Here is a 13852-nt window from a genome sequence, read left to right on the forward strand (position 1 = left end):
AAACTCTGTATTGTATACTAGTATAAACAGATTTTATGGCTATACCATCACAGGGTTTTTTATGTCTTGAAACAAATTTTATATAAAATTTTATATTGAAATTAGTTTCCGGCATACTTCGTAATTCACCCGAATCATTTCATACACCCTTGGCATAATCCCGAATGTTTTCAAATTCTTTTCAGAATTTCAGACATCAATTGAGAAGGACTCTCAACTTGACCAGCGATGAAGTTGGACGTTATTTCGTGCGCTCTCGACCTACCCCCCCACCTGGGGGGATTGATCGCTAGTTATGGATCGCTGTTAGAGTACCGCGTCGCGTACACCGGGTCACGGGCAACCGTGACCTTGGTGTATGGCGACGCGGCTACAGCCAAGAGGAAGGGAACTAGGAAGAGGAAACGTGCGCCAGGGGCGGCTCAGGCGGGGACAAAGCTGGCGGCTCAACCGCCAGTGGCGGTCCCGTCTGCATCGCCGCCCCCACCACGACCAAACCGGACGGATCGACGGGAGGCGACTCGCCAACCAGCCGGACCGACTGTTCAGATGCGGGAAGTGGAGCAGCCAACCAGTGCACCGCGACCAGCGTCACCTGTTCTCGTTTGTCTGCGTCGAGACCCCCACCCACGGGGGACTCCGCGACGGCGACTCTGGATGTTGGGGCTGTTAAGAGGAAGGCCGTGACCCCCCCGGGGGACCAACCAGCCAAGACGCGGCCTTCTACTTCCTCTTCGGGTGACTGGAGAGTGGCAGCGCGGAAGATCAAAGGCCAGTACTCTAAGTACTTGGTGGAAGACGTCACGGACCCCGACAGACTGCCAGGCTACGAGGAAAACTTCAAGACGTTTCCCGATGGCCACCAGGTCGCCATCCACACAGTCAAACTACGGGGAGTGGAAGCTATAGTAGTGACGTCGCGCCGGGATGATCTTTACCGACAGGGATTCCTCAGCCATGACATGGATAACAACACCATCCACAGAATCATGAAGATCGTCACCGGCGCCCAGTACCCACAGATGGTCCACTGCCTTAGCACCCACAGCTACAGGAAACTGGTGCCTCACTTTGAGGAGAGGAACAACATCACCTCCCCGTAGATGCTGTGCACCCAAATGGCCTTAACGAGGCCACTCGCGTGGACATATCGATCGGACTTTAAACTTTTAGATCTGCGTTCAAAATTTTATGTCGAAATTACTTTTTTTTTTTTTTTAATATTATTAAATAGTCCGATCCTCTCTTCTTTCTCTTATTTAATTTTGGACTGTCCTTCTAAAATGCTCCAAATTATATAAATATTCGGCCGAGCAGTCAATTCTTTTTTATTTTTGGCTTGTAACCTTTTTATTTTTTTTATTTTATCTATTAACTTCTTTACTAATTGCTATTTTCAAATTTCTGCCCAGTTTCAACCCCCCCCCCCCCCCCCCCCCATCCCGAGTCAGGCCACCGATCTTATCGGAGGTCGGACTCGGGATGGGCGTGTTGGAAACCCTAGTGGTATATGGGCACGTTAAACTAGTTATCATCATCATTTGAGAAAGTTTGTAATGATCGTAATGACAAATGGGCACAAGATGTCAAAGGTCGCCTTGAATCCATTCATGATCTTCCATGTTTTCAAATCACTGGCATGATTTTGCAAGTAAGGTTTTGATTGGTCGAATGAAAGGTCAACTGGACTTGAGCTCCAACGGCTGCTGTTAGATCCACATGTAATAGTGGAGCTAATTTTAATTAGATTGATTTAATCTACAAACATGTAACACATTTGGATAAAGTTACAACTGAGTGAAACATGAGTCGGTGACTTTGAAATAGTAAAATACCCTCTAAAAATAGACTAAAACTCTACTCCATAACTGTTACTTCTCAGACACACGTGTGTTTTAAAAATATAATAAATGCATTTTGTGATATTAAAAATACCAGAATGACCAAAAACACTGCGAATGTACGGAAATTGATAATCTAAAACATAAAATCTATGTAAAGTATGATTTCAGTTATTAACAACGGCTAAAATAGTCAAAAATATACCTTAGTGTTTAAAAAGTGAGGGTATGTCCATTTAAAGGTCTTTCTGATTATTCTAGTATTTGCACAGGTCAAAGTTCATTTGATTTCCTACTACAGTAAATCCTCTCAAAACCAGACCCTCTGTAACCACAATTCCCTCAAAACCGCAATTCCCTCAAAACCGGATGTTTTTATGGTCCTTTTAAAAAAATCATTAAAGAGCTTTGTATATGGAATTTAGCACTCACAATATATCTGACAAACGCAACATGGCTTGCGTATAAATCAGACAAGAGCTTTGTATATGGAATTTAGCACTCACAATATATCTGACAAACGCAACATGGCTTGCGTATAGATCAGACAAGAGGCTTGTGTATGTAATTTAATTTTATTTAGATGGAATTAGTGGGTGAACGTTGACTCAAGCATGAATTTAAAGCCAAGTATACCGAAAATACAGTGTCAATACCAAATACCGTACAGATACCGAGGTACATCACCAAGTATACCGAAAATACAGTGTCAATACCAAATACCGTACAGATACCGAGGTACATCACCAAGTATACCGAAAATACAGTGTCAACACCAAATACCGAGGTAAATCACTCAAAACATACTGATACCAAACCTCAAATTTTAATACCACCCGGCTCTATACAACATTACTGTGGGAAAAAGTTTGTTTTGTTTAAAGACACCACTAGAGCACATTGATTTATTAATCGACTACTGGAAGTGGAACACTTGCTAATACCATATATATAATCTTAAAAAAGAAACCTGCTACATTTTTCCATTAGTAGCAAGGAATATGTTAAATGCACCATCCCACAGACACAGGATAGCACATACCACGACCTTTGATATACCCATTGTGGTGTCCTAATTGGAATGAGAAAATAGCCCAATGGGCCCACCGATAGGGATTGATCCCAGCCTGACCTCACATCAGACAGGTGCTTTACCACTTTACCACTGGGCTTTCTGTCCCGGTCATAGGTGTAGAATTAAACATCTACAGAAGTTTTTTCTCTCTGCTAGGCCATATTTTATACAGCAGGATTACGGATGAAACCATTCCAAAGAGCCCCGATTTGGTGGGCGAAAAACAACCAGACCAAAGAACCCCTTTTGGTAACCAGTTTCCCGCATTTAGAAGGTCAACCGTTGAATGTAGCAAGACCAAGAAAAGTCCAACTTCCTCTTGTTTGAGTTTTTTCAAACGGTTTGCAATCTCTTGGTTCTGTTCAGTTCTTTCCAAGCTGGAAAGGAAAATTAGATTAAAATGTTTAATGACACATCAGTGCATTGTAAACTAGGACCTTTTCATATTTAATACCTATATGGTTATTTTGAGTTTAGTTATTACAGAGAGAGAGAAATGAGAGAGAGAGAGAGAGAGAGAGAGAGAGAGAGAGAGAGAGAGAGAGAGAGAGAGAGAGAGAGAGAGAGAGAGAGAGAGAGAGAGAGAGAGAGAGAGAGAGACACACACACACACAGAGAGAGACACACACAGAGACAGAGTGAAAGGAGAAATGGAGGGGGGTGAGGAGAGAGAGTAGAGAAAGTACAGAGGGAAGGAGAAAGGGGGAGATGGAGGGAGGCAAAAGAGAGAGGGAAAAAGGGGGATATGGAGGGACAGACAGATAGGGAGGGAGAAAGGGGGAGATGGAGGGAGAGGAGACAGAAAGATGGAGGGAGAGGAGACAGATAGAGAGGTAGGGATAAAGGGGGAGGGGAGACAGAGAGGGAGGGAGAAAGGGGGAGATGGAGGGATAGGAGACAGCGAGAGAGGGAGGGAGAGGAGACAGCTAGAGAGGGAGGGAGAAAGGGGGAGATGGAGGGAGAGGAGAGAGGGGGGTAGAAAGGGGGAGATGGAAAGACGACAGAGAGGGAGGGAGAATGGGGAGATGGAGGGAGAGGAGGGAGAGAGAGAGAGAGGAAGGGAGAAAGGGGAGATGGAGGGAGAGGAGACAGAGAGGGGGAGAGGGAGGGAGAGGAGACAGAGAGGGAGGGAGAGGAGACAGTTAGAGAGGGAGGGAGAAAGGGGGAGATGGAGGGAGAGGAGAGAGGGAGGGAGAAAGGGGGAGATGGAAAGAAGACAAAGAGGGAGGGAGAATGGGGAGATGGAGGGAGAGGAGGGAGAGAGAGAGGAAGGGAGATGGAGGGAGAGGAGACAGAGAGGGGGAGATGGAGGGAGAGGAGACAGAGAGGGAGGGAGAAAGGTGGAGACAGAGAGTGAGGGAGAAAGGGGGAGATGGAGGGAGAGGAGACAGAGAGGGAGGGAAAAAGGTGGAAATGGAGGGAGAGGAGACAAAGAGGGAGGAAGAAAGGTGGAGACAGAGGGAGAGGAGACGGAGAGGGAGTGAGAAAGTGGGAGATGGAGGGAGAGGAACGGGCAGAGGAGACAGAGAGGGAGGGAGGGAGAGGAGACAGAGAGGGAGTGAGAAAGGGGGAGTAGGGATGGAGAGAGATATTGTTTCGCAGAAGAATCTACTTTGTATACACAAACAAGAGTACCATTTATAGCATCACATATACGAAACCGCCCCCCCCCCCCCGTCACAAAACTTCTATAGGATACCCCCCCCCCCCCCCAACACAGGTGACAAATTAGTAGTTGATCCTTTTTGTTGTTTTACTGTTACATGTACCAGTTAGCTAGAACAAGAACTAGCCCAATGGGCCCACAGACGAGAATCGATCTTAAACAGACGAGAATCAATCGTAAACAGACGAGGATCGCTCATTATACTCCTCGTGGTCCTCCTCATTATACTCCTCGTGGTCCTCCTCAGACATCAGTATACTCCTCATTATACTCCTCGTGGTCGTATACTCCTCATGGTCATACATTATCTCCTCGTGGTCCTCCTCATTATTATACTCCTCGTGCCGTCCTCACATTATACTCCAATGGTCCTCATAATGCTCCTCCTCCTCATTATACTCCTAAATGGTCCTCCTCATTATTCCTCGTGGTCCTCATTATCCTCCTCGTGGTCCTCCTCATTATACTCCTCGTCCTCCTCCCCATTATACCCTCCTCGTGGTCCTCCTCATTATACTCCTCGTGGTCCTCATTATACAGTTCGTGTCCTCCTCATTATACTCCTCGTGGTCCTCCTCAGTATACTCCTCATGGTCCTCCTCATTATCCACCTCCTGGTGGTCCTCCTCATTATACTCCTCCTCGTGGTCCTCACCTTCCCCTCCTCGTGGTCCTCCTCATTATACTCCTCGTGGTCCTCCTCCTCGTGGTCCTCCTCATTATACTCCTCGTGGTCCTCCTCCTCATTATACTCCTCGTGGTCATCATTTCCTCATTATACTCCTCCTCGTGGTCCTCATTATACTCCTCGTGGTCCTCCTCTCATTATACTCCTCATGGTGGTCCTCCTCATTATACTCCTCGTGGTCCTCCTCATTATACTCCTCGTGGTCCTCTCATTATACTCCTCGTGGTCCTCCTCATTATACTCCTCCTGGTGGTCCTCATTATACTCTCCTCGTGGTCCTCCTCATTATACTCCTCGTGGTCCTCCTCCATTATTTTCCTCGTGGTCCTCCTCATTATACTCCTCGTGGTCCTCCTCATTATACTCCTCGTGGTCCTCCTTCTCCTCGTGGTCCTCCTCATTATACTCCTCGTGGTCCTCCTCATTATATTCCTCGTGGTCCTCCTCATTATACTCCTCGTGGACTCTCTCATTATACTCCTCGTGTCCCCTACTCCTCGTGGTCCCTCATTATACTTCCTCGTGGTCCTCCTCATTATACTCCTCCTCCTCATTATAGTCCTCCTCATTATACTCCTCATGGTCCTCCTCATTATCCTCGTACCTCCTCATTAACCTCCTCATGGTCCTCCTCATTATTTTCCACCTCCTCGTGGTCCTCATCATTATACTCCTCGTGGTCCTCCTCATTATACTCCTCGTGGTCCTCATTATACTCCTCGTGGTACTCCTCATTGGTCCTCCTCATCCTCATTATTTTCCTCGTGGTCCTCCTCATTATACTCCTTTGGTCCTCCTCATTATACTCCTCGTGGTCCTCCTCATTATACTCCTCGTGGTCCTCCTCATTATACTCCTCCTCATGGTCCTCCTCCTTATACTCCTCGTGGTCCTCCTCATTATACTCCTCGTGGTCCTCATTATCCTCCTCGTGGTCCTCCTCATTATACTCGAAAACGTGGTCTCATTATACTCCTCGTGGTCCTCCTCATTATACTCCTCGTGGTCCTCTCATTATACTCTCCTCATGGTCCTCATTATACTCCTCGTGGTCCCAGTACCTTCCTCGTGTTCTCCTCATTATACTCCTCCGTGGTCTCATTATACTCCTATTTGGTCCTCCTCATTATACTCCTCGTGGTCCTCCTCATTATACTACTCCTCATGGTCCTCCTCATCCATACTCCTCGTGGTCGTGGATACTCCTCATGGTACTCCTCCTCATGGTCCTCCTCATTATACTCCTCGTGGTCCTCCTCATTATACTCCTCGTGGTCCTCCTCATTATTCCTCCTCATGGTCCTCCTCATGGTCCTTCCTGACATTCTCCTCATTATACTCCTCATCATTATACTCCTCGTGGTCCTCCTCATTATACTCCTCGTGGTCCTCCTCATTATACTCCTCGTGGTGGTCCTCATTATACTCCTCGTGGTCCTCATTATACTCATATACTCCTCGTGGTCCTCCTCATTATTCCTCGTGGTCCTCATCCATATACTCCTCGTGGTCCTCCTCATTATACTCCTTGGTCCTCATTATTCTCATTATACTCCTCGTGGTCCTCCTCATTATACCTCCTCGTGGTCCTCATCCATATACTCCTCGTGGTCCTCGTGGTCCTCTCATTATACTCCTCGTGGTCCTCCTCATTATACTCCTCGTGGTCCTCCTTCCTCTATTATACTCCTCGTGGTCCTCTCATCATTATTCCTCGTGGTCCTCCTCATTATACTCCTCGTGGTCCTCCTCATTATACTCTCCTCGTGGTCCTCCTCATTATACTCCTCCTCGTGGTCCTCCTCATTATACTCCTCGTGGTCCTCATTATACTCCTCGTGGTCATCATTATACTCCTCCGTGTATACTTCTTCCTCGTGGTACTCCTCAACGAATACTCCTCCTCATGGTCCTCCTCATTATACTCCTCGTGGTCCTCCTCATTATACTCTCCTCGTGGTCCTCCTCATATACCCCTCCTCGTGGTCCTCCTCATTATATTCCTCGTGGTCCTCCTCATTATACTCCTCGTGGTCCTCCTCATTATATTCTTCGTGGTCCTTCTCATTATACTCCTCGTGTGTTCCTCCCTCATTATATCCCTCGTCCTCATTATACTCCTCCTCCTCATGATTATACTCCTCGTGGTCCTCCTCATTATACTCCTCATGGTCCTCCTCATTATACTCTCTCCTCATGGTCCTCCTCATTATACTCCTCGTGGTCAACAACTCCTCGTGGTCCTCCTCATTATACTTCCTCATGGTGGTCCTCATTATACTGACAGTTGGTGGTCCTCATTATACTCCTCGTGGTCCTCCTCATTATACTCCTCATGGTCCTCCTCATAATGCTCCTCCTCGTGGTCCTCATCATGATACTCCTCCTCTTGGTCCTCATTATACTCCTCGTGGTCCTCCTCATTATACTCCTCGTGGTCCTCCTCATTATACTCCTCCTCGTGGTCCTCCTCATACTCCTCAAATCTCATTATACTTCCAGTGGTCTCATTATACTCCTCGTGGTCCTCCTCATTATATCCTCATTATACTCCTCGTGGTCCTCCTCATTATACTCCTCGTGGTCCTCCTCATTATACTCCTCCTCATGGTCCTCCTCATACTCCTCATGGTCCTCCTCATTATATTCCTCGTGGTCATCATTATACTCCTCATGGTCCTCCTCATTATACTCCTAGTAGTCCTTCTCATTATACTCCTTCTCATGGTCCTCCTCATAATGCTCCTCCTCGTGGTCCTCATCATGATACTCCTCCTCTTGGTCCTCATTATACTCCTCGTGGTCCTCCTCATTATACTCCTCGTGGTCCTCCTCATTATACTCCTCATACCCCTCATGGTCCAACTCATTATACTCCTCATCCTCATCATTATTTCCTCGTGGTCTCAAAATCCTCATTATCCTCTCATTATACTCGTGGTCCTCCTCCTCACTACCTCCTCGTGGTCCTCCTCATTATACTCCTCGTGGTCCTCCTCATTATATTCCTCGTGGTCCTCCTCATTATACTCCTCGTGGTCCTCCTCATTATACTCCTCGTGGTCCTCCTCATTATACTCCTCGTGGTCCTCCTCATTATACTCCTCGTGGTCCTCATTATACTCCTCGTCGTCCCCTTCCTCATTATACTCCTCGTGGAAAACCATTATACTCCTCGTGGTCCTCCTCATTATACTCCTCGTGGTCCTCCTCATTATACTCCTCATGGTCCTCCTATATCCTCCTCGTGGTCCTCCCATTATACAACCTCGTGGTCCATCATTATACTCCTCGTGGTCCTCCTCATTATACTCCTCGTGGTCCTCCTCATTATACTCTCCGTGTCCCCTCCTCGTGGTCCTCCTCATTATACTCCTCGTCGTGGTCCTCATTATACTCCTCGTGGTCCTCCTCATTATACTCCTCGTGGTCCTCCTCATTATACTCCTCGTGGTCCTCCTCATTATACTCCTCCTCGTGGTCCTCCTCATTATATTCCTCGTGGTCCTCCTCATTATACTCCTCCTCGGTCCTCCTCATTATACTTCGTGGTCCTCATTATACTCCTCGTGGTCCTCCTCATTCCCCTCCTCGTGGTCCTCCTCATTATACTCCTCCATGATGGTGGTCCTCCTTATACTCCTCCTCATGTTCCTCCTCATTCCATTATACTCTCTCGTGGTCCTCCTCATTATTCCTCATGGTGGTCCTCCTCATAAACCTCCTCCTCATTATTTTCCACCGGTCTCTGACAGTGGTCCTCCTCATTATACTCCTCCTCGTGGTCCTCCTCATTATACTCCTCCTCGTGGTCCTCCTCATTATACTCCTCCTCGTGGTCCTCCTCATTATACTCCTCCTCATGGTCCTCCTCATTATACTCCTCCGTGGTCCTCATTATACTCCTCGTGGTCCTCCTCATTATACTCTCTCGTGGTCCTCCTCGTGGTTATACATTACCTCCTCGTGGTCCTCCTCATATATTTTCTCGTGGTCTGCTCATTATACTCCTCGTGGTCCTCCTCATTATACTCCTCGTGGTCCTCCTCATTATACTCCTCCTCGTGAAAACCTCCTCCATGATTATGGTCCTCCTCATTATACAGTTGGTCATCCTCATTATACTCCTCGTGGTCCTCCTCATTATACTCCTCCTCATGGTCCTCCTCATTATACTCCTCTCCTCCTCATGGTCCTCCGTGGTCATTATACTCCTCCTCATGGTCCTCCTCATTTATATACTCCTCGTGGTCCTCCTCATTATACTCCTCGTGGTCCTCCTCATTATACTTTTCCTCGTGGTCCTCATCATTATACTCCTCGTGGTCCTCCTCATTATACTCTCCTCGTGGTCCTCCTCATTATACTCTCTCCTCGTGATTCCTTCTCCTCATTATACTCCGTGGAAAATGACAGTTTGGTCCTCCTCATTATACTCCTCATGGTCCTCCTCATTATACTCCTCGTGGTCCTCCTCATTATACTCCTCCTCGTGGTCATGGTCCTCATTATACTTCTCTTGTGTGGTCCTCATCATTATCCTCGTGGTCCTCTCATGGTCCTCCTCATCATACTCCTCGTGGTCCTCCTCATTATGGTCCTTCGAAATCCTCCTCGTGGTCCTCCTCATTATACTCCTCGTGGTCATTCATTATACTCCTCGTGGTCCTCATTATACTCCCTCGTCCTCCTCATTATACTCCTCGTGGTCCTCCTCATTATACTCCTCTGGAAAATCCTCCTCATTCCATTATACTCCTCGTGGTCCTCCTCATTATACAGTGGTCCTCGTGGTCCTCCCATTATACTCCTCGTTTCCTCATATATCCTCCTCTGGTCCTCCTCATTATACTCCTTCGTGGTCCTCATTATACTCCTCTCGTGGTCCTCCTCATTATACTCCTCGTGGTCCTCCTCATTATACTCCTCCTCGTGGTCCTCCTCATTATACTCCTCGTGGTCCTCCTCATTATACTCCTCGTGGTCCTCCTCATTATACTCCTCGTGGTCCTCCTCATTATACTCCTCCTCATGGTCCTCATTATACTCCTCCTCGTGGTCCTCCTCATTATACTCCTCCTCATGGTCCTCCTCATTATACTCCTCCTCGTGGTCCTCATTATCCTCCTCGTGGTCCTCCTCATTATACTCCTCCTCGTCCTCCTCCTCATCCTATATTATCCTCCTCGTGGTCCTCCTCATTATACTCCTCGTGGTCCTCCTCATTATACTCCTCGTGGTCCTCCTCATATACTCCTCATGGTCCTCCTCATTATACTCCTCGTGGTCCTCCTCATTATACTCCTCCTCATGGTCCTCCTCATTACCTCCTCATGGTCCAAATCCATCATTTACTCCTCGTGTCTCATTATACTCCTCGTGGTCCTCCTCATTATACTCCTCGTGGTCCTCCTCATTATACTCCTCCTCGTCCTCCTCCTCCTCGTGGTCCTCATTATACTCCTCGTGGTCTCCTCATATACTCCTCGTTGTCCTCCATCATTATCCTCTCCTCCTCATTATACTCCTCCTGGTCCTCCTCATTATACTCCTCCTCGTGGTCCTCCTCATTATACTCCTCGTGGTCCTCATCATTATACTCCTCGTGGTCCTCCTCATTATACGTGTTCCTCATTATACTCCTCGTGGTCATTATACACTCCTCATGGTCCTTCTCTGGTCCTCGTGGTCCTCGTGGAAATACTCCTCGTGGTCCTCTCATTATACTCCTCCTCGTGGTCCTCCTCATTATTCCTCCTCATGGTCCTCCTGGAAAATGGTCCTCCTCATTATATCCTCGTGGTCCTCCTCTCCTCGTGGTCCTCCTCATTATACTCTCCTGTGGTCTTCTCCTCATTATACTCCTACCAACAACTCGTGGTCCTCATCATATTTCCACCGGTCTGGAAAATGTGGTCCTCCTCATTATCATTATACTCCTCGTGGTCCTCCTCATTATACTCCTCGTCATGGTCCTCCTCATTATACTCCTCCTCGTGGTCTCCTCATTATAGTCCTCGTGGTCTCCTCATTATACTCCTCGTGGTCATCATTATACTCCAACAACGTGGTCCTCCTCATTATTTTCCTCCGGTCCTCATGGTGACAGTTTGACTTCTCATTATACTCCTCGTGGTCCTCCTCATTATACTCCTCCTCGTGGTCCTCCTCCTTATACAAATCCATGGTCCTCCTCGTGTCTCCTCATTATAGTGGTCCTCCTCATTATACTCTCGTGGTCCTTCTCATTATACTCTCCTCGTGGTCCTCCTCATTCCCCTCCTCGTGGTCCTCCTCATTATACTCCTCGTGGTCCTCATATTTCCACCGGTCTATACTCCTCCTCGTGGTCATTCTCATTATACTCCTCGTCATCGTCCTCGTCCTCATTATACTACCTCCTCGTGGTCCTCCTCCATTATACTCCTCGTGGTCCTCCTCATTATACTCTCCTCGTGGTCCTTCTCATTATACTCCTCCTCATGGTCCTCCTCATTATACTCCTCGTGGTCCTCCTCATTATACGAAAACTCGTGGTCTCCTCATTATACTCCTCGTGGTCCTCCTCATTATATCTCCTCATGGTCCTTCTCATTATACTCCTCCTCGTCCCCTTCCTCATTATACCTCCTCGTGGTCCTCCTCATTATACTCCTCGTGGTCCTCCTCATTATACTCCTCGTGGTCCTTCCATTATACTCTCCTCGTGGTCTCCTCATTATCCTCGTGGTCCCATTATACCTCCTCATGGTCCTCCTCATTATAACTCCTCGATGGTCCTCCTCATTATACTCCTCCTCGTGGTCCTCCTCATTATACTCCGTGGTCCTCCTCATTATACTCCTCCTCGTGGTCCTCCTCATTATAACGAAATTATACTCCTCCTCCATGATTCCTCGTGGTCCTCACCTCCTCCTCGTGGTCCTCCTCATTATACTCTTCCGTGGTCCTCATTATACTCTCGTGGTCCTCCTCATTATACTCCTCCTCAACAACGATTATACAAATCCTCATTATACTCCTCGTGGTCCTCCTCATTATAATCCTCCTCGTGGTCATCATTATACTCCTCGTGGTGTCCTCATTATCCCCTCCCAGTGGTCCTCCTCATTATACTCCTCATGGTCCTCCTCCTCATTATACTCCTCGTGGTCCTCCTCATTATGTCCTCCTCATTATACTCCTCGTGGTCCTCCTCATTATACTCCTCGTGGTCCTCCTCATTATACTCCTCCTCAATCCATACTCCTCATGGTCCTCCTCAGATAATCCTCAGTCATCATTATACTCCTCTTGGTCCTCATTATACTCCTCCGTGGTCCTCCTCATTATACTCCTCATGGTACTCCTCAATGGTCCTCCTCAAATCTCATGATTTTCCACCGGTCTCATTATACTCCTCGTGGTCCTCCTCATTATACTCCTCGTGGTCCTCCTCATTATACTCCTCCTCGTGGTCCTCATCATGATACTCCCTCTTGGTCCTCATTATATTCCTCCTCATTATACTCCTCGTGGTCCTCCTCATTATACTCCTCGTGGTCCTCATTATACTCCTCGTGGTCCTCCTCATTATACTCCTCGTGGTCCTCCTCATTATACTCCTCGTGGTCCTCATTATACTCCTCCTCGTGGTCTCCTCATGACTCGTGGTCATTCCATTATACTCCTCGTGGTCCTCCTCATTATACTCCTCGTGGTCCTCATTATACTCCTCGTGGTCCTCCTCATTATACTCCTCCTCGTGGTCCTCCTCATTATACTCCTCCTCGTGGTCCTCCTCATTATACTCCTCATGGTCCTCCTCATTATACTCCTCCTCGTGGTCCTCCTCAGCTATACTACTCCTCAGTGGTGAGTCCTCCTCATATCCTCCTCGTGGTCCTCGTAACCTCGTGGTCCTCATTATACTCCTCGTGGTGGCTCATTATACTACTCCTCGTGGTCCTCCTCATTATACTCCTCGTTCCTATGGTCGATCTCAGGATTAGCGTGCTGAAACCCATTCACACATGATGAACTGAACTGAACTGAAGGGATCTCTCTGTCCAGGACAGGAAAGGAGGTGTGGGGGGGGGGGGGGGGTAAGAGAAGGGACGCCTGCACTGGCAAGTGCAAGGGAGCACCAGCAGTCCAAACGTTGGTGTCAGGAGGGGTGTAATTGGTGCTATGGAATTCTGAAGGTCCCGTAGGATTATATCAAAGAGAAAGAGGTGCACGTTTACAGGAAGGAAATTTGGCGCAATTTTGATGGTCGTTCTAATTGAAAAATTGAAGAGAGCTAATAGGTTTTGCCTTTTAGTAATCCGAGAGTAGCTCTTTATTATGACCTTCTTGGTGCTGCGGGGTGTCGCCCTAGGTTGCCCGTAGGGCCCTGAGAAAGGGCCTGATCTCTTCTGATCGTGGCATGACAACATGTTGACTTTTTATAGAGTTGTCAAAGACCCTGCATTCATCACACTTGGCTGGCATTTGGCCGGGCTATGATGGACAGTTGTGTTTTATAAAGATATTAGAATTTTAATCTTTGTTTTGTTTTAATAATGTGGGACACATAGACATAAATGTGTCATATTATTAAT

At 47.4% G+C, this 13852-nt stretch overlaps 1 protein-coding gene across 1 annotated transcript in view; it reads right to left on the reverse strand.

Annotated features, from left to right (window-relative positions):
* Nucleotides 1-2402: 2402 nt before the first annotated feature.
* The window catches only part of LOC121373839 (peroxisomal membrane protein 11C-like), a 28906-nt gene continuing 17456 nt past the window's right edge, over nucleotides 2403-13852 (reverse strand). The window contains exon 4 of the mRNA XM_041500614.1: nucleotides 2403-3293. Coding sequence (XP_041356548.1) covers nucleotides 3047-3293 — 247 coding nt within the window. The 3' untranslated portion in view covers nucleotides 2403-3046. The remainder of the gene's footprint in view (nucleotides 3294-13852) is intronic.

The sequence above is a fragment of the Gigantopelta aegis genome, chromosome 5 (assembly GCF_016097555.1).
Source record: "Gigantopelta aegis isolate Gae_Host chromosome 5, Gae_host_genome, whole genome shotgun sequence".
NCBI lineage: Eukaryota > Metazoa > Mollusca > Gastropoda > Neomphalida > Peltospiridae > Gigantopelta > Gigantopelta aegis.